The 21059-nt window shown below is 46.3% G+C and overlaps 2 protein-coding genes across 3 annotated transcripts; both read left to right on the top strand.

Moving 5' to 3' along the window:
- The first annotated feature begins 2680 nt into the window (after positions 1-2680).
- Positions 2681-14190, top strand: LOC135391817 (uncharacterized). 2 transcript variants are annotated; one of them, XM_064622294.1, is made up of 19 exons: positions 2681-2940; positions 3045-3115; positions 4300-4535; positions 4954-5074; positions 5189-5255; positions 5324-5407; positions 5566-5780; positions 7739-7816; positions 8045-8108; positions 9291-9622; positions 9923-10120; positions 10196-10417; positions 12207-12296; positions 12360-12449; positions 12532-12588; positions 13139-13201; positions 13249-13317; positions 13699-13788; positions 13854-14190. In XM_064622294.1, the coding sequence occupies exons 1-19, from the start codon at positions 2775-2777 to the stop codon at positions 13974-13976; spliced, it is 2436 nt and encodes an 811-aa protein (XP_064478364.1). In that variant the 5' UTR covers positions 2681-2774; the 3' UTR covers positions 13977-14190. The 2 variants fall into 2 exon arrangements, with proteins under 2 accessions (XP_064478364.1, XP_064478363.1); XM_064622293.1 differs by having other exon boundaries at positions 4954-5255.
- Positions 14191-17865: 3675 nt separating this feature from the next.
- LOC135393417 (TNF receptor-associated factor 2-like) lies at positions 17866-19861 on the top strand. The gene has a single exon (XM_064623857.1). The coding sequence runs from the start codon at positions 18027-18029 to the stop codon at positions 19455-19457; it is 1431 nt and encodes a 476-aa protein (XP_064479927.1). The 5' UTR covers positions 17866-18026; the 3' UTR covers positions 19458-19861.
- The last annotated feature ends 1198 nt before the right edge of the window (positions 19862-21059 follow it).

Genomic DNA, 21059 nt, shown 5'->3' with positions numbered 1-21059 from the left:
TAAGGTGTAGCCAGTCGTGGTTGCCCTGAAGAAACGCTCCTTTTTTTCTTCTTACAAACAAACAAACAAACGCTCCTTTTCTTCTTCACTTACCTCATGCTTCACTCTGGTGCACATACTTTCAGTTCTTTATGTGTTAGTGCCAGTGACGGGACACACGAAGTTGATGCTGTGGTTAGCCGTCATGTGGCAAAGGTGCATGTGCGCGCCATTGCTTTCGCAGAGGTACTGCACACGTCGACATCCCCTCCACTTGTATGAAGCGACAGTCGAACGACGAACCTGCATGGCGCAACGTTCTTTATGATCAGTGAAAACTGAGGGTTCGGGCGCCCCTGAGGTCATGGATTTTCATGCGAAGTTCTGGCGACGTCAATGACACCATGCTGACGAATACATGGGCATGTCGCCATAGTTACGAGATTGTGGAAGGTTGTCACCGCGAGGAGTACGTCCTCTGTTGGCCTAACGCCCCGTCCACTTCAATTTCGTGACTGGGACCGCCCATGCGTGGTTGCATCGCAAGCTCTGCGCACGAACACGCACAAAAAATTGAAAGTCTGTGCGCAAGCTTCGTTCTCTACCAAACTGTTCGCAATTTAATTAATTACATTAATTTACAGGGAGCGTAGAACATCTGAAATTTCATCGTCATCGAGAATAGACTTCCGTGCTTCGCTCTGGAAGACGCGCGTCAGAAAGACGTCACGTGTAGATCACGTCTATGACCTACGTTGTGATTGGCTAGAACACCAGTAACTTTTTGGAGTTTGCGGTCCGCGACCGATTCGGAGTAACTCGAGTTGGTCGTGATCGGTCGTGTCGGTCGACTCGCACCAATTCCGATGTTGGTCACAGATGGTGGAGAAAACTGGCCCGTATGACTGCAACCTGTGGGTGTGGGAAGTCACTTGACCCTTGTCTGTCGCACACGGCGATCACGCGTGCTTTGGCTGTACAAAGAACTCCGGGATTTTTTCTTTTGTTTTTATTACTCTTCCATTTCTGGTCATAAATGTTTTGGTTTTAGAACCAAATGGGATGGTTCAGAAATGGTTTTACAGAAGTGTGGACCAGCTGCTAATGGCAGAAGCCTGACAAGGTTTAGACTGCAATGCCGCAGAAACTAGCAACGCTCAAACACACAAAAGGGGGATCGATTTATATTGGCAGGAAAAAACTCAGCCAGAAAGGACGGCACGCAACTCACAACATATTCATAGCACTTTACCTCCTCGGTTTAAATTTCGAACCGACCGGCCACAACAATATGGTACCGTGATGTTACACGTAAGATCCACGAAGAAGACCGAGAGACACGGACACAGAAGACGACACACGTAGGTTCTCAGACACGGCAATAAATTTATTGGTTCATCTCAACTTAAAAGCTTAAAATCTTCGAAGGGGTGCGAGAGGGATACAAGACGCATTGCTATAACTACGTTTCCCCTGGTGGCAATCTCCAAGGATTCCCGAAACAACCTTCGGTGTGCGTAGGGCTCCAACGCAACCACTTTAACGTAGTTAGCAATGCGTCTTTTATCCCTCTCGCACCCCTTCGAAGATTTTTAGCTTTTAAGTTGAGATGAACCAATAAATTTATTGCTGTGTCTGAGAATGTCGTCTTCTGCGTCCGTGTCTCTCGGTCTTCTTCATGGATCTATACCAGCTAGTCTGCACCCTTTCCCTTGTTTCGTTACACGTAAGGTTCGGTTGCCCACTGTGGCGCCATGTTGCACGCACTGCGGTGTAATTTCGACCACCTGGGGTTCTTTTGACGTGCGCCGGAAATCTCCGACACAGGTTGCTGTAAGCAATGTTTACATCCCCCACGTTGCTACCGTCCTCGGCCAGTATCGAACCACGATTGTTGCATTTTTCTTACCTTGCGTTGCCACATTCATATTAAGGATGTAGTTCCGTATCGGGACCACTGGCATTTTTTTAAAGAAAAACGAATACAAACAAAAATCTAACGCTTTTACGTGAAAGAGGAAGTAATTAGTAACGAAATTCAACAGGAATGTCCCTCGTATATTGCGTAAAACGTATAAAAATTAAATTTGATCGCCATTTTCTTGATGGCGATCCGCCATCTTGGCTGAGGACCTTACTGACCTAACCCGAGGCACAGTCTCGACGCCCGCACCGCCTAGTGCGTGCCGGGGGGGGGGGGGGGGGCGCCCCCCAGACCCCCAATCTGTAGAACCTAACTTAACCTAACCTCACTAACGTGAGGTGATTTAGCCCATTTCAACGACCCTACCTTTCGCAAGACGGCAAGTTTCGAATCCGTTAGGCTTAGAATTCCCGTGTTTCTCCTGCGCTAAAAGTGAATCAGGTGGGGTTGTTTAAATGCATATAAAAAAACTTCTAGTCCACAGAATTTTATAATTCTTACATTTTTAGATTCAGTATATGATCTTCTTCCACTTCTATGCAATATTTATTTTCCTAACCTTTCAGTAATTTTTAAAAACGAGTGGTCCCAATACGAAACTACACCCCATATTAATGTCACGACGACGCACACATTACACAAACTATACGTCCGACAATCGTTTACAAATGTCACGCTTATCATTTTTTTTTGCATTTTCATTGTTTTTCTCTTTTCTGCTGTTAATACTTCTTCACGTTTGAACAGCGTGAAGAACAGAGACAAAGCATTCTGCTTGTGCGCGTGGTAGCGAGACCATCAGCTCGTGCTTCGACTGAACTGAACCATTTCGCAACAACTACTATTCGTCTGTTCAACGTTTCAAGGGACGATGTCTACACCCGGACTGTCCTTGACAACGCCGCCCGGCCGGTGCCGGCTGGATGAGCCGTACTACAATGACCTCAGCCCTGTCTTTCCCTCCATCCTGGACGGCATTTTCCGCTCCCCATTCTGCATGATAGCCCAGTACCTGAGCGAAAAGTCGAAGGGCCTGTGTAAGTTAAGCTGAATATAGCTTCGCCGTTATAACGATTTCCGCGGATTCATTCGCTTCATTCTGCATTCACCGGCTTCAAGCGCGTATTTGTTCTCTTCGCAGTAACCTTCTTATACATATGGACAGCGGGCTTGGACGGAACTGTAAGCCAGCTGGCGGGCGCGATGTGGCAGGTAAGGGTAGATGCATTATACAGCCTCTTCAATTGGAGACGGAAGGCATGTCACAACTTTCGCCTACTGCTACAGAACTAGTGATATGCGCTAAATGCTTTGGTTATCCTCTGTTTGTGGTTTACGTTAGGACCACCAATGGCTAAAGACCCAAACGATTGATCTCTAACATGATATATAAATGTCCGTTCACGTTTGTGGCAGTGTTCGTGGTGCGATGTAAAAGCTAAATCGCAATCGCATCAGCAACACTATAGGTTTCTATAGGTTTGGTTTGTAGTTCTCGTATACCGGGTGTCTCAGTTAAATCCCTGGGCTAAATAATTCGCGAACCGGTGCACCAATCGAATAACTTTCTTTTTTACAAGTATCTGTCCAATACCGCCTACAAGATGCGCACCGCGTGAATGAGCGGAAGGCGCTCATTATTTAAATAAAAATTCAAATGAGTTTCGTGAAAAAAGCTAACTTCTAAAGCAGGGCGCCGTCGGCATTAAAATGGGTACTACCCCTTCTGGGACCTTCAGTAGACACCTTTTGGAGAAAAATCTGCAACCGAAGCGGGTCATTTGTTGCAGTAATTAATTGGTTTCGGTTTACATATTTTTGTCGCGGCTGGTCGCGGTGAAGCGCAAAAGGACGCTCTTTCACTCCCACGTCCACCAATGAATTACGTCCTTACACCAATGAATTACATCCTTTAGCGATTCGCCGCGACCAGCCGCGACAAAAATACGTAAACCGAAACCAATTCATTACTGCAACAAATGACTCGCTTCGGTGGCAGATTTTTCTCTAAAAGGTGTCCACTGAAGGTCCCAGAAGGGGTAGTACCCATTTTAATGCCAACGGCCGGCGCCCTGCTTTAGAAGTTAGCTTTTTTCACGAAACTCATTTGAATTTTTATTTAAATAATGAGCGCCTCCCGCTCATTCACGCGGTGCGCATCTTGTAGGCGGTATTAGACAGATACTTGTAAAAAAGAAAGTTATCCGATTGGTGCACCGGTTCGCGAATTATTTAGCCCGGGGATTTAACTAAGACACCCGGTATAGTACCGTACGCAGCTATACCGTTCACCTTTGATGGCGCCACTTCAAACCGTTGAAACAGCGACGACGACAACTTTTTATGACGGGGCGATCAAACCGTTGAGAAATGTCATATTTGTCTGCTGTTTGCAGATGTACCAGGCCTTTCCCCGTATATTTCACGCGTCTATCCTGGTCCAGTGCATGTGCATCTTGCCCACCGTCTTCAACAGGCTGTACAAGAGTCTCGCAAAACAGAACGACGCACCGCCGTCGATGCGTAGACTTTCGCGTGTGGGCAGGGACAGCACCATTGCTGCCGCTGCCTGCGACAATGCGCATCTCGTGATCGTCAGCGCTATCTGGCTCGTGATCCTTGGATTTATGGGGTGAGTGTTCGGGTTCGCGTGGGTCGTATGAGGTCGCATGTATAGGGACAAAGCGATGCCGCTCTTGTATTCTGCCGTGTTACCGAACGCTGTTCAAGTTTCATGAAGACAAACCGATGAACCCGAAGAGAAGCAAGTGCCGTCCGTGTACATTACATGCTTCCATGAATTTTCGGGAGAGCTCGCGAGACTCCGGGAGCTCCGGCGCTTCTCTCCTAGCAAGAGCGCGCGTCTCCGCTCTCCGCGAAATGTTGAAAGACTCTCAGCAGCTGTGTAATAGCTGCATGGGTAGTTTGGGATGATGTCCTAGTCCAAAACTAGGAACTACTAAGCCGAACAATATTTTGGGAGAATACACGTGAATTGAAATGGCACGAGACTGGAGGTACTTCAAGTAGGTACGCCTTGCGCATTTCAGAATATCCCTCTTGCTCTGCTTCATTGCCAACAGCGTCATGGCAACATCAGTGGCCGACCTGCAGGAGGTCTATAACAACTCGGAACACCAGTATCAATCATATCGTCACGACATCGAACAAGTAATCGTCATTTTACTCCCGGTACACCAGCGTATATACCGAGGTGCAGCGAGCACTGCCACAGTCCAGAACTTGTGTTGGAAATTTCCTGAAACTTATCCTGCTCTTTCGCAGACGACGCGATGTGCCGCCCAGGAACGTGCCAAACTCGTGGTGTCGTCTTTAGATTCCGTTTATAACAGTATGTCGATAATATCTTATGAAAGGAGCTGCAAAGATCAGTCCAACATTACTATCTTGTGAATTCAGGTTGCATGGCTGCTATCGAGGCTGACTTGCAAGATCCCGACGTTGCGCAATTGAATACTGCAGTGTTGTCAAGATTCTTCAATGGTAAGCGACTACGAAACATGTATGTCAAGTCTATATGCCGAGCCCCTATGGTGGGCTCTCCCATAGTACTATAGTATGGTTCTGGATGTCGGTTCGTGTACTGTTCAATTTTGCGTGCTCAGTCTCGTATACCTGCTCTGTACGCCCATTTCTTACAGTGCTGCCAGACGTGTACAACGCTACTGCAGAATTGCACCTGCGTGCAACAATACTCAACGCTGAGGGCCAATACTCCCAGGAACTGGTAGCTGATATTTTGTCACGCATGAGCGTCTTAAACGACCACTGTGACGACGCTGGCGCTGCGCAGGCCTTCTGCAACGATCTACGAATGAGCGTTCTCGATTTCGGAAACATCACTTTCAACATCGGGGTACGCACACCTTTGTAGTTGCGGGTACACCCTCGTATGGTACCCGTAGCTATAACTTGTCAGGAGTTGTCGTTGCACTTCAGTGATCTAAAGGGGAGGGCTGGGTTCCACGAATGGGCACTTGTTCGCTACCTCCTATTGAAAGAAAAGTAGGACCGAAGGTCGCGTTCCTTTCAGGGACCATTGTAATCCCCTCAAGACCGTGGCTATCGGGCACGGCCTTGTTCGCCCCCCAACTTCGAGCGCAATTGGCGCATATTGGCAAATCCACCACTTGCGGAGAAACTGGCGCCGTCTGTTGGACGCGGAAAGAACTATAGTGCTCCCTTCGTCCGAGAGTGTTCGGTTAGAACGCTCTAGAAATATCGCAGCGGTTTCGTTTGTTTCTTGCCGTCTTGTTGACTGTTTCTTTGGGTGTTTGTCGTTCTGATCGAGGAGAGTGAGAATTTATGTCCATGATCGAGGAGGACGGCATCCCGTTACCGTTCTTGGAGTTCGGGTGGACAGTATTTTTTTTTAGCATGCTCTCATCCAAGTTCTAACCAAACGCATACCCCGCATGGGAACCTTGACCCCCACAAAAAGTATATAAATGGGTACCATGTCGTAGTATCAGGGAGTTGAAGCTCCGTCTAAGAAGGCTCCAGTCGTGAAGTACGAAATGAATGTATATATTGTAACTTGTAGTGCATATAGTGAATGACTATAATACATATAGACTTAATGTCTTATTCGTATAGTCTTAATATGTAGTAATGTATAGTGTGAGGATATAATGTATGTACAGAATGTATATAATGTGTATAGTCAGTGCTTATAATGAATGTAGCAAATGCATATAGTGCTACAAACATTTTCCCGGATGCTGTTCTCAATGAAGACTGACTCATTTATGAGACTTTGTTCAATACGGTAACTTGACAATACGCTAATACATGCACAGTTGTTTGAGCATGAGAGAACTGATGTTCTGAGGCTGGAACAACATAGAATGTTGTTTCATGCACAGTTCATCTTTCATGCACAGTTTAATTCTTTCCCTGTGTCGTGTTAGGCCTCATTTATTAAAGATATTTTATTTATTTTATTTCGAAATTACTAAGGTAGCAGCATGCAAAATATATGTCCACCATGCTGATGGGAAAGGCCCGATCAAGAATGTGTAATTCTTTTACACTTCGGATCACGCGTTCAACATGCGCACTTGCACTGGCAATTCCTCTTGTACTTTGAACACTCCGCTTGGATATTCGGGCTTCTCCTCTCACCCTAAATGGTGGATTGTACACTTCAATTTCTTGGGAGACATGAAACATTGAAGCCCTTATCTACCAATATGGCATCACCAGCTTCGAGGCGACCTAACAATCCTCTACTCTGCATCATGTCCACATCAGATATGGACCCTCCCCAAAGCCGGGAAACAAAGCTGATGTAACCTTCTGGGTCACAGTCAACAACTGATTTGTATGTGTTGTAATGTTGATAACGCGAAAAAGTTTGTCTCCGGGGATTCTGACTTCAGTCGCATCGAGTACTAATCTTGTGTTGGGAAGCCTGCGAAAAGCTTTGGGCAAATTCGTTTGTGTTTCCTCAACGGCTGCAAATCCTGTCATGTCTGGCAATTCTTCCTGTCTTTTCATAGCCCGAACCCACGATTCGGGTTATTGAGGACATAACATATCGCAGGGAAACCTAAGAAATCGCAACTTCTTGCCCTGCACATAATAATTCAGCCGTAAAAGCTTGCTGCAGCGGCGAAATGGCGATTGTTTTCCAGTCAGTTCGAAACCCGGCGGGAAGCACGAGGGAGAGGGGGATGTGCGCATGCGCAGTGTCTTTTTCGCAAGTGGTGGATTGGTGGCGCTGTCAAACACCATGACGTCATTTGTTTCCAAACAGGGAGATGTCTGCGAAATGATCCGAGAATGATCAATGTTTATCCTATTGACTTACAGGTACCAGATGTCCTGGATCATTACGACATGGTCCTTAAAGAGCATTTGTTGCAAGGAAGTCATGTGCTTCTGTTGAAGGTGAGCCGGCTTCCCTCTGTATCTTCCATTCCCTATTGCACAAAAGCGCTTCCAACTTTTATTCGATTTATTGGTACACACTGCAAAGAAGTTTCCGATTTTCGGCTGTTGCTAGTCAGCACACAGGGTATGATGCTGGTACAGCCGCGCATTAGTTTTTGCTGCACATTTAGGCTATAGACATATACCATAATGGTCTTGACACGAACTGTTGTTGTTTTCCAAAAGGAAATTTCGAATTTTCGAGCGATGCGGCGAGACCCCGGACTTTTCTTCGGCGTCGCAATATCAGGTACGTCCTCCTCAGGTATGCCCTCACAACGAACAGGTTATCCGGTCGATCTTTAATAATGGTCAGTTTACCTCCCACTGGGCAACAACAAATGTAGATTAAGCCTATACCTGAGGTTTGATGTGATGCAAGCCGGTATAGGGGCTCGATCGTGTGGTAACTCAATTCACTCACGTACACCGCAATGGAGTCGGGAAGCGATTGTTCAACTGGGTGCTGGTTCTAGTCAAGGGTAGCCAAGCTTATTTTCGGACTCATGGATCGATCTGTCGAAGCATTTGGGAAATCGAGATACGTGCCTATATTCCACACCCAGCTTCATACCCAATTTTAAAACCCATAGATAGTCGATCTTAATCAAGCGATCAAAGAACCATGAAAAAGAATGGTGCACTAATGGTGAACCTAATCTGTTAACACGTGATCTCTATTCCCCAAATCCAACCCAGGTACCGTGTTTTTGAGTCAGGCGAGCTGTAGGGGAGCTGACACAATGTTCTGTTTGTGTGTTTTTGTCAGTTTCTCTAACCTGTATCATGGTAACCCTTAACATGGCTGTAACCTGTAACCATGGCACTCTAACCTGTAACATGGCCCTTTAACCTGTATAACATGCGTGTTAGAGGAGCGATACAAAAGTATATGGCAGTGACGTCTGAAAGGCGCCCGACCGGCTCTGACCCGATAACACCCCCAGATTTAAAGGGGTTGCGACCGGTCTTCCCAGGTTATCCCAGAAAAACGTAAAAAACGGTGCTTTGCCTCGACGTGAACCTGCATTGGAAGTTTCACAGTGACGGGGGACAAAACTCATGCAGTTCTGACGTCACAGGCCTCACCGTCGCCAGTGAGGTAGCGCACGAGAAATCACGTGCTTACGTCTGCCAATGCGAATGAACGTAACCGAGGTCTGTGACGTCTGCACTTTGCTCTGGACTGCGTTCGAGGGCTTGTGCCTCGTTAAGTAGGAGACGTAGAATCTTTTCTCTCTGTTCTGGCGTGCAATACAATGCGTTCATGATGTAATGAAAGGTATCTATGGATGAATGAATCTGTGAATGAATCTACGAAAATATCTCAACCACTATTCCGTTTTTCCTATGTTATGTCATGTTGTTGAACCTTTCATTAAGGTATCTCCATGTTTTGCCCACATATTTTTTTTTATTAAACCCTTCGTAGGCGCAGCTATAACCCCTGCAGCCCTGGAGACCGAAGGGGATTACCTGTATCATCACCTGCACGCATCCATTCTACTGGGCGATGCACTCTTCTTTTTCTCCTGGGTGTCCGGTTTGCTATCCAACATGTACGGCCCTCTAACAGCTGTTGTGACATACATTCACATGATGGCCCTCGTCCAACTCACGGGCATGACAATCTGTTGGGTGTTGGCTTCCGCAAGCGCCCTAATGGGCTTATTTGGAACGAACGAGCCCAGTACTGTGGACAAACGCCATGCTGCCACCCTCATGCACATCTCCATCTTTATTCACGAGGTTCTGGAATTCCAGGTGTGTGTTTTTCTTTGGTCTTGTACACGTGTTATTGTAATGTTACATAGTACGTACTTGGATCATGAGCGACGCCACAGTGGTCGGGTCTGTGGATTAATTTTGCCCACCTGAGGGTTCTTTAACGTGCGCGGCGTCTGCCCTGCATGTCTGAGCAACCTGTACCCTTCCACCAAAGTTGACTTAGTATTTGTGAAAACGAGGTTCACCGGCACGTGTTATGCTATTTGCATCGCGATAATTACACGCCGGTATAGCGTTCAGGTGAGCCACTTACAACGCTTTTTTGTGCCTCTATAGATATTCTTCATATGCGCGTCCTTCCTCTTCGCCGGCGTAATAGGGGAGCGTGCGCTGTGCGACTCGCTTCGATATCCTCACGACGAAGGGCCCATGACCTTCTTGCGCGATGTTGAGCAAGTCAGGGCGGAATACAGTTGGGCCACCCAATTACCCGACATCCTAGACAGGTGTAACAGAAGACTTCCAATGTTCGAGGTTTGTGAACGCATGCTTTATCCTTTTAAGCTTTTCGCTACTCGTCTCGTATACTATCACTGAACACTGCCACAGGTGCTGAATGGTCAACGCGGGGAGATACCCGCCGGTCATGCGACCGCAGACACCGTATCAAAGATCGTCGCCAGTCTGCAGAGTTTCAGGTATCCCACAACATCCGGATTATTCGCAGGCGTCGTTTCGGGGCTCCTCAGCAGGAGGATTATCACCCTGTTCAATGAAACCCTCAATCTACCTCTCGACGAGCTGGAAAAGCAGGAGAACGAATCGCTTGAGGTGAGTCGTGCGCTTCACCACCATGCCGTGTACGGTAAGATTGCAGAGAAGCGCCTGTACAATCAGTTGCATCTAAAGCATCGTTTCTCTGTCCAATATACTTTTTATATTGTATTTTTTGATAATATATATTTATTTTATAATACATAAAATATTTTTTCATCGCCCCCTTGTCAATTAATTAGCGGCAATTTTCTAACGTTTTAATTATGACTTTTAGCTCTCAGGTGTCAATGAGGAAGTTGTAGCACATGTGAAAAAAAAAAAAGCACAACTGAAGTGGTTCGAGGTCGCTATGACTTGTGGTTTCGTTTTTTCCCGGGTTTCAGTTTGTTTCAGATGCCGGGCAGACCGGGCTGCCCACAATCCGGCACCCGCGCACGGCGATTATAGCGTTTTCCGGCGTACATTGACGGCGTACTTGAGACCGCTTTGGAGACCATCCTTGGGCCATGCCACACAAGAGGAAGATATTTCACCTGTTTCACGGCAGACCTAGCGCACTGCAATCGCCGCGCGCGGGCGCCGAATTATGGGGAGCGCTCTACGGCGCGCGCGGCTTCTGAAACCAATTTTTAAACCCGGGAATACCGAAACCACAAGCCATAGCAACCTCGAACCACTTCAGTTGACATGCACTACAACTTCCTCGTTGACATCTCAGAGCTAAAACCGATAAAGGGAGGATGAAAAAGATATTTTTAGGTAGACCACACAACTGCCAAGCACGTACAGTCGGTTCCATTTGTGTAGAGCACTTCGTTTTTTGTTTAGCCTCTGGCCCTTTTGCGTATACTTGTTCTTATCGAAAGCCCTGATCGTCAAACTGGCCACTCTTCTGTGGCTACACACTCCCCCGATGTACACACCAGCTCCGGTGGCGCAGCGGTAACGCGTGCGCTTGGAGACTGGGAGGTCCGCGGTTCGAATCCGCGGGCCGGCTGTGCCGTTTGGGGTATTTCCTGGGTTTCCCTCAGATGTGTAATAGGCGTATGCCGGCACAGTTCCCCTGAAGTCGGCCCATGGACGGATTCCGCTCGGTCTTCCACTTCACCCTTTCCTCTCCTCCTCTCCACCACCTTTCCCTTCCCGAGAAACATGCCGCCTAATCAGGCAGGCAGACCTCTCGGGTTCCTCCCAACGACACTCCTCCTCCTCCTCCCGATGTAGGCTTGTGTCTATGGCCAATACAAGTTTTTTTTTTTCATAATAATAATGACTGAAACAAAGCATCTGCGGTGCGTACGTGCGTAAGTCTTTGTACGTACTACATGTCCGACGGTAATAGTATGTGCTGTGATTCCCGAACTCCCAGGCGGCAAAAATAAACGACGAATACACCACGAATTAAACCTTGCGTTATCTCGTCGACCCAGTGCAGGGTTTAGCGGGGGACGGGGCCATTGTCCCGGGGCCCCCACCAGAAAAGGTCTTGTCCAAAGGAAATGTGTTTTGCATGCCTGAGACGCATCCCTGAAACGGAAACTTGGTAGAAATTCTCCCCCGTCAACGCATATCGACCCCTAATAACACATTGGATAGACATGGAATACACGAGGGAGCCCCCACAGCATAGTGCCCCGCGGGGCCCCCCACCACTGTAAATCCTGCACTGTGTCGAGCTACGTTACGGTGGCTATCACGCAAGCCCTGCGATAGGTTCGTGACCCGCTTCAGAGTCTTCGACTCATCAGCGGCGTATTCTTTTGTCATGCCCTGCTCAGTGTCTTTGCTGCCTAGTCTACAAACTATTCCCTTGCGTATACTCACTCCGGCTGCATTTTGACAGACACTGGCTGCAGACCGCGCAGTTAAACTGCGTAGCCTTTCTGCTTCCCTATCCCAGTACGCGCAGAGACTGCCTAACCCCTCCAACCAGGTAAGTCTCCCACGACCATCGTTGAGAAATAATCTCACTACTTACTCGTCTGACCTCTCTCAGAGTCAGCAAGTACAGCAGGACAGCTTCAGGAGCTTGTCAGAAGGTGCACTGATGGCTGCAAGTGTCATGGACGCACTAAAAGCGGCTGCGGTAGGCGAGTTTTCTTGTCCCGTCCTTGCACCGTGACAGAAGCGAGCAATGCATAGAAAGCATTTAAAAAATCTCATTTCAGGTGGCGTTCAATGCACAGGCTGGCGAGATTGTGAGTCTAGGCGCAGCGAGCGCTATGGTGAGTAATTGAGGCCACGGAATGCTGAGCTCAGCATGAACTGTTCGCAACTGCAGGCTCGTCTAATGAATATTTGAAGCTTTGAACTGAGCTTTGAGCTTGGGGTGAACTTTGATTGCATTTCGTCCAACATGGACGAGGCCAGTCCGCTTCGCGACCAATTTACTAGGCTCAACCACAGCGAGTGTCCACATTAATGTCCTCACGCGTTATCTTTCTGTATGGGCGTGGGACCTCGTCAGGCCTAATGACATCTTGTACTACAGGTCGTCAGTGTAAACGACAATGCAAATAAAATTATTTCAATATTCAATTCAAATGGGTTGGGACGCACAATGCCCGCATCGCACTGTATGTCCGACATTGAAATTGTCTGCACGTCGCAAGTCTGCGAAACACTGGCCACCATTCCTAATGCTAGCAATTCCGCCCTAGTGACAGATTCCCAACGTGATGTACAAGAATGAACGTCATGTTTCAGGTCTTACTCGTATTTGCTGTGCATGACTGCGTATGCAAATTGATTGTATTCCCTGTTTTCAATCCATAGGGTGTTGCGAAGCAACAGTTCAGTATCGCAGCATCGCTCCAAGAGAGATTATCGGTTTCGAAGGTAAGACTTGAGATCTAGTGAACAGTAACCAAACAATTATCTTCCAGTCTACGTTGTGCCTGCGAGGTGCAGGCGCAAAGGTGATGGAGCAGATAGGCGAGAGCATGCGTTACACGGTAAGATATAGGTACATATGCGTGTAGGTTCCCGTTACGGTGCTTGCACTAGTTATCGTGTAAGAACTGTGGTATGTCGGGCACAACGACAGGAGGTAAGCGGTACGACTTGGAACGAGTCGTTATGTGTTTAGTGGAAGGATTGAATGAGAAATATCAAATAAATGAGAACCAAATCTCGCCATGTGTGATGACCTTGTACGTGGCAAGGTTCCGGTGGTCTGACAGTGGTGGTTGAAGGGTGAAGTCTTCATACGTTCCTCCTCCGAAAGATCGTAGCAATGCAAGTGCCTTGAATGCGCATACATGCAATAAAGCCCCGTAGACTACAGGAGCACCTTGACTCACACCCGCAGCTCTGAACCTAAACCTGTGTTTCAGCTGGAGCATGAGACCGGGAAGTGTGCTTTCCTCGGCTACACGTACAATCTGACCGTCCACGTGCTCTGCGAACAGATTATCCTTCCTGTGGTGAGTTACCATTGCAGCCAATGAACGCTACCACAGGGATGTGACGTGTACAATACGTATTTCAGAATTACTACTGGGTTGGAATGCTCACCTTCTGTATCGGCTTCATGATCTCCATGGCCATTGGCTTCGAGCTGAACAACGTTTACTCTCGCTTGGTCAAGCCTGCGCTCGTGGCTGAGCCGTAATCAGTGTGCGAATCTACATGGACGGGAAATTTCGATCGCCCGATAATGATTTTAGAAACTGTCACTGCATTGAAACATAACTACATAACCTATGAAGCCTTTTTTCGATACTAATACAAGGAGCTTCGTACGCTATTGGCAACTAGTAAGGCTCGGCCTGCTTGATCCGCGGAATATCCGCAATAATCATCAATAAAAGATTTCCAAACTCTGCCATGTCGTTCGTCTGAGCATGAACAGTAGCTGTGTCCGTAATACACCCTTGCATGTGCTAGAACTCTCGTACAACGACACATGTTACGATATACTTACTGTTGCTACTGCAGTGTAAGAGTCTACTTCTGGAACCTTTGCGTACAAGGTTTGTAATTGAAGAAAGTCACTAAAAAGGTTAAGCCAGCAAAAGACTCGAACCCACATCATCTGGATTGCAGCTGGAGTCCTGCAGGTGACTGACCTTAATTCATTTATTGTTCTTAGGCACTTGAGGCTGTGTGTGTGTCCTTTCTCAGTTTTGATATACTGAAAGAACAAAGCTCCGTAAGCCATAGCATCGTCCCCCTTCGCAACCGCTAAACGCAAGCCACTACAGTCGTCCCATTTTTCCTACGACTGGGGAACCTCAGAACTTCCAGCGACTGCTTCTGGCACCGTGGATGTTCGGCAGAGCAGCATTCGCTGCATCTATTATCCCCAAATTTCTATCCGCTGCAAAAATTTTGCATTTCCATCTCTCTACTCTTTCCGTATACCGCAACTTCAGTGGCTGGGAGGCGTATTGATGGAACACAATGGCTCCGGACTCGCCCTTGTCTGATGAGTAGCCTCAGCCTGTTCGCATGGCTCTTTGCGAGCGGCAGGAATTCGCCACCCCGGGCAGCCGGCTGACCAACTATATCCAGTGTCACCGCATTCGATTATTGCTGTGGGAGCAAATGTTCTAACTTAGGTTCTCTGTCTTCCTGTCTCTCATGATGGGGGCCAAGTTCCCGATGCGTCAGCACTGCTATATACAGATCAGCTGAATACGGTTCCTTGATGCAAATATGCTCCAAAAGCCGGGAGTAGACATAATAATCTAAAACACACACCGACTGAACGTAACGAAAGTAACAAATTAAAAAAAAACGTCAATTATTAAAGAAACGTCAATTAAAATTTGGTACATCCGTTACGTTAAGTCGGTGTGTATGTGTGTGTGTTTGTTTATTATGGTTCCTTGAGCGTGCGCCTGAGGGCAGTGTAGTCGAGGCGCAACCCGTCCGCGTGAGAAGGTTGTGACGTGGTACAAGTTTGAATTGAGCGCTCGCTTTTTTGATGTAAAAAAACAAAAAAGAAAAAACGTCAGAGGAACGTTGACGGAAGTCAGATGTTTTTCGCCATGCTGTACAGCTTACTCATTTATGCCTTTGTTCCCAGAGCAGTAATTAAGATTGATTAATTAGTTATTAATTCATTAGTTAGCATCGTTTTTGGGTGTGTGACATAGCCGAAATTCAACAAAGTATATCCCTTCTTTCAATGTAACACAGCATGCACAGGGTTATCGTGCAGAAAAAAAAAAAAAAAGGAAAAACAAAGTTTTCACGAATCGGTTTCATGTAGGTAGGATGGCAGGTAGGGTTAAGTCACCTCTGCGTAGTGGGGCAGCGCGGATCTGGCTTATCGTGCTGCTAGACGTGCACAATCTTGAAAATGACCTCCTAGACGAGGAGCATCATATGACTTATTGACTTAGTGTGCACGTTTTTTTTTTTTTTGTGTGTGTTTCTTTTATTACAACGCATAGTAGCAATGCTGACACGGTCACGTGAGGCATGAAGAACATGTTTTTCGAGGGAAGTCGAAGTTCATTTCTGCATCGTAGCAAAATTTAAGCTACACCATTTGTATGCATATGTAGTAAAGGTGCCTGATCTGACTGTCCGTCCCATTGACACACACGCATTTCCCGCTTCTTACCCTCCTGTAACGGCTGAATAAATTGCAATACTGTCCTAAATTTTCTTTGGTAGGTACATACAAGTATGTACATGTCATTGCAACAAAAATACCCAAAAGGGGATAAGTCACTTGCTCGACGTCAAAGCGCTGAAGCAGAACAATGGATAACTCAACTAGCAACAGCCCCACCACGACAAGGACACATTTTTCTACCACCACCGAAATAGGCTGATTTCCTGATCCTTAAATTTACTGCAATAATATTATATAATATTTTTGTTGCACTAAAACGCCTGAAATGTATGAGGACATATCTACGGCTTCGTATACTGTACGCACCAATACGTTTATGTAATATAAGGAGATACGTATCATAACAATCATAAAATATAATCTATTTTACTGTGAGTCTGGTCTTTTAGCGCATGGTGGCGAATCCAATCATTTTTAGCAATCTTCATGACGTACTCGTACCGTTCACAGGAAGCTTCGTTTTTCTATCTCTCACAGGTAACGACTTCAATGAACGATACCTAGATATCAGTTGTTTCCTCCGTTTGTAGGGCTGGCGACGTTTTTTTTTTTTTAAGAAGCAGTATTGAACAATCGGAGACAATCCATTGGGCGGTCACCCTACAAATGAAACAAAGATTTCGCAACGTAGTCATTAATTTTTATTGTTTAAATGTCAATTACCGTATAGATTTTAACGAGGGAATCCTTCTGCACCTGGACAATACGATCCGTATGCAGTAGACCATTGTATTTGTTTATGTATTCTCGGACAGCGCCCTATTTTATGGATCCCAGACCGCTGATACATATGTTCCAAGGAAGATCCAATCATTTATATGCTGTTAATTTCTTTCGCTGCTCCAAAGCTAAATTTCAATTTCCTTTATCGCATCCAAAGTCGTCGAGTAGCTTGAACACGTGTTTATCATGGCTATCAAATTTTTGATCGTTTCTAATAATGACACTGAAGTGCACGTATTTATAATAATCAACAATCTCCGATAGCTTACACCGTATATAATTCAGTCTATTTTCAAAATGCCCGTACATTTTTGTAGCCTGGCAATAGCTAGTTTGATCAAAACAAAGAGGGGAAGTACAAAGGGTAAAGCGAACAATTAGATATGTCCTAAAATATTCGCAAAAAATCTGTATTATTCCTCATTATATCCGATGGAGCTTAGGTTACGAGAATAATTGAAATGGAAGAGGGTTCCCAAACATGCTAAGTAAATAAAGAATCACAATATTAAAAAAAAAAAGAAAGAAATTAGCTTCGCCGTTGTCTCGGTTTTTACCATCGCACAGAATAGAGTAAAATAGACAACGTACGTGTCTTGAGATTTCTATTTGATCGCAAACGGTAGCGCTAGCGGAGCGGGGGCCGCCGCTACCGAAATGTTTAGCCGGAAATGTCTGTTCGTCCCCTGCTGCTACTTCAATACGTAGCGGATAACTCCCTAATTAACTAGTTCGCGCAAACCTGCAGCGAGTAAATGCGCAGAGTGTGAAAGACAAAATAAACAATAATACTCTTGGAAGACCAGTTGATGTACGTTACGCTGCAGGTTGTCCGTTTGGAAGAACATGATTTGTACGGTGAACGAAGCAGTAAAACAATACGTCGTCGTTGGCTGCATTTGGCAATGAGATGCTTATGCGGCGAGGTACGGCCGGTACCGTAGCGAAAAATGTATTTGCGTTTACTTCAGTTTGCGCTTTTCGTTTTTTTTTTTTTTTGCGCATATGTATCCCAGGTTTGCAATCCTAATTTCTACTCATCATCACATATATTTTTGGGGGCCCTTCCACGCTGCTTTAATGTCATTGAAATTACACGCTATCTTATGGCCGAAACACATCGTATCGTCCCAAAAGCCCCCTTCGAAAGATAGCCTTGCTGACTTTATCTTGGAATTTAACAGGAGGCGTTCCACCACTTTGCTCCGATAAACAAATCACGCAGCTCTTATCGCTATATGCGTCTAGCATCCAACTACCACCGTGCTTCATTTTGAGCTCGCAGTTGTGTTCCACGTTTCCTCTCCTTGCGGCCTGAGCCTCGTAGACAGTTTCGCCTAGAACTGTAAGATGCATTCCAAAAACCACCTTTTGGGACATTTTCACGGCCTCGACTGGCGTCCCTTGCAGTTCGTGGATCTCCCGTCAGCGATATCGTGCGACTTGTGCGCTGTCATCCCCGAAAATATCTTCAGGCTCCCATGTTACCATTTCCTTTGCGACGGATGTTACCAGGGCGTTCTTCGAACCAACCTGCACTGTCCTCTCGACAAGCAAAGCTTTCGTGAAAGTGAAGCGGTAATTTCTCCAGTTAAAACGACGCCCCTCCAGAGGCTGGAGGTTCGATGCTGCAACTCCAAACATGGATGTAATTTCGTCGGATCGCTGGAACGAATGAAGTCTCACTTCTTGAAGGACTGCGGGTTTCACGCATTAGCTTGTAAGAAGTGTTGCGTCACGGTGCTCCGTAAAGACATAATCACCCATTACGTAGAAGAGCGGTGCGGGGCTCAAAATACTTTGTGTCCGAGCGCAGATGTTTGTATTGACGGGAGCATCATCGAGATTGGAAGGGAGATCAGCGCCTCACTATCAGATGTAGCCGATAAGCTCCGCGCCATTGAAGACCAGCTAAACAGCCATACCGTCGGCATCGACGCTACGAAAGAGTGTGTTGTAAATACTGCGGGAGTACTGCGCACGCTTCAAGAGGGACAAAGCGTGTCCGCAGTCACCATGGCCGACGTTATCACTGGCATGGCGGGTGCCTTGTCTTCGATTGAAGATCAACGTGGCAACAAAGATGTACGTCCAGACGACGTGATGAATCGTGTCATCGCCATCGGGGAGACGCTAGCTACTCTGGTGGGATCGCAAAATGATGTAGCCATGAACGTAGGTCGCTCGGATGAACGCTGGAAAGAATTCTCCGAGAAATTTGATGCGATGTCGAAACGTGTACAGAATGTTTCGTCGTTAACCGACGACAAACTGAGTACCATGAGAGATATGCTCAAAACTCTACGGGCTTCAATTGGATACGGAGACAACGTTGGTTTTTTTCACGTCCAAGACGTCGACGAGCTGAAGAAGAAAGCAAATGAGGATGGGGTTGCTGGCACCTACTCTGACGTTTTTACGTTGTGTGGCTATACCGTAAAGTTCAATGTGAAGTTCATCAAACGTGGCGGTATCATGTACATAGCTGCCTACCTGCATATTTGTCGTAGCCCAAAAGACTCCCTCTTGAAATGGCCCTTCTTGTTGCCTTATAAGCTCATCTTGGTTCATCCAACTGACGAGAAGAAGAACATTCAACATACTGTATCTGTGCCGACCTTGCTTGAGAAGTTCCCTCGATGTTTCAATAGGCCAGTCGAATGTTCAAATAATGGCTGCGGATCCCCTAAGTTGTGCACACTGGAAGACGCCCTGAATGATGGCTTTGTTCACGAGAAGTCAATAACTGTGGGCGTTACCCTTGTCCAAAGTTGTGGATAGTATGATATTCAAGCTATGAGCCCCCACGTACCAGACTGGATGGCTATTAACCGCCATATAATTTGAATGGCCACTACAGAAACGTTACAATCCTATGTAGGTGTGTGTATTAAGCCACAGGGTGTACAAGTTACCTGCGGTCGTAATGAAAAAGAAACAGAAAAGGAAAAGTAGAAGAAAAGAGAAATGTCCTTTTTTTCAATTACAATAATTGGTGATGTATCTTTGGCTAAGTGTGCCTCTTTATGACTGCACTATCGCGGCCTCCTGAAGCATTGCCCTCTTATTTTCAAAATGAACATTTTGTTTACGAAAGATAGAAGTTCGTCCCAATGACAACACATGTTCCCTTTGTTATTCTGACGCCGTTTTCAGAAAAAAAAAAATAAAGATAAGAAATTGAAGCATTGTTCGAGGAAATCGCTCCGGAAAAGCGACAGGCCTGGAGGCTAATTTTATCGCTCGCACAGGCAAGTGCTCTTGCTTAAGTGATGGTGGGAAGAATAAGCAGCAACTCTTGATCTTCCTCGCATTCATGGGCAAGGGAACAACGCGCTTCCAGGGGAGACATTGGTAAATGCGATAAAACCCCAGTGCTATGGGCCTAACACAGGGACGACTGAGGAGACGAGAAACGACACAAAACAATGTACCGTTCCTCGTTTTGTACTTCGTCCCGCCGTGCTTTCTCGCGTTTAGCAATGTATAGGCAACCTGCCCAGATTTTCACGTTGTTTAACATGATCCAGGGGAGACGCCCTTCTTGTTGCCTTTTAAGCACAGGTCGGCATTTTCCCAATAATTCATTCAACATCACGCCATGATCGGATTTCCGAGCTGCCCGTCACATCACCATCCGAACCCATCATTCAATTTCAAACTCATCACACGCTTCAAATTCCATAATTGGAGGTGAACTCCAGATCCCACCACGGTTTTAAAGTTGAATTCAAACGACGAGTTCAGCGGTCGGCCCTTAAAGGCACACGTGTGATAAGATTGTATCAAGATTGAAGGACCAGAAAAATTTTCCAAGCAGTTCAGATTCATAATGGAGGCTCAGTTGTCTCGCGACGTAAACCCCCAACTATTATTAATTAATCATAATAGAGGTGATAAATGCGTCAGTGCGCCTTCGGTTGACCTCGTTCCCCAAGGAATATGGTGCGTTAATCACTAAACCTTTCTAATGTTATTCCTGTTTTCTTCGCATCTCTTTCTGTCAAGAAACTTGAGTTGCTAGTTAGCGCTTCGTTTGTATGCACCTTGTCGCGTTCTTGCGCTGTTTCTTCGTGTCAGTGTGATGAGTTTTGAAGTTGAATGAAAGGTTGTGACGTGATGGGCTCTGAAGTTGAGGTTGAATGATGGGTTTTAATGTGATGGTTTAAGATGGTGATGTGATGGGCTGCGCGAGAATTCGATCATTATGTGATGTTGAATCGATTCATATAGAAAAAACGCTGGCGTACGGCTACCAATGCTACAAATGGCTGCCCATGCTGCTGACATGGTGCTCGACTTCATGTCATGAAAAGCATGACTCCGATCGTCATACTTTCCAGACAGATACTGGCTCCTCGCCGAAGCCGGCCAATCCGCGTA

Source organism: Ornithodoros turicata, chromosome 4, assembly GCF_037126465.1.
Source record: "Ornithodoros turicata isolate Travis chromosome 4, ASM3712646v1, whole genome shotgun sequence".
NCBI classification, from domain to species: Eukaryota; Metazoa; Arthropoda; class Arachnida; order Ixodida; family Argasidae; genus Ornithodoros; species Ornithodoros turicata.
The sequence above is the reverse complement of the archived record's forward strand: the minus strand, read 5'-3'. Positions and strand labels throughout refer to the sequence as shown.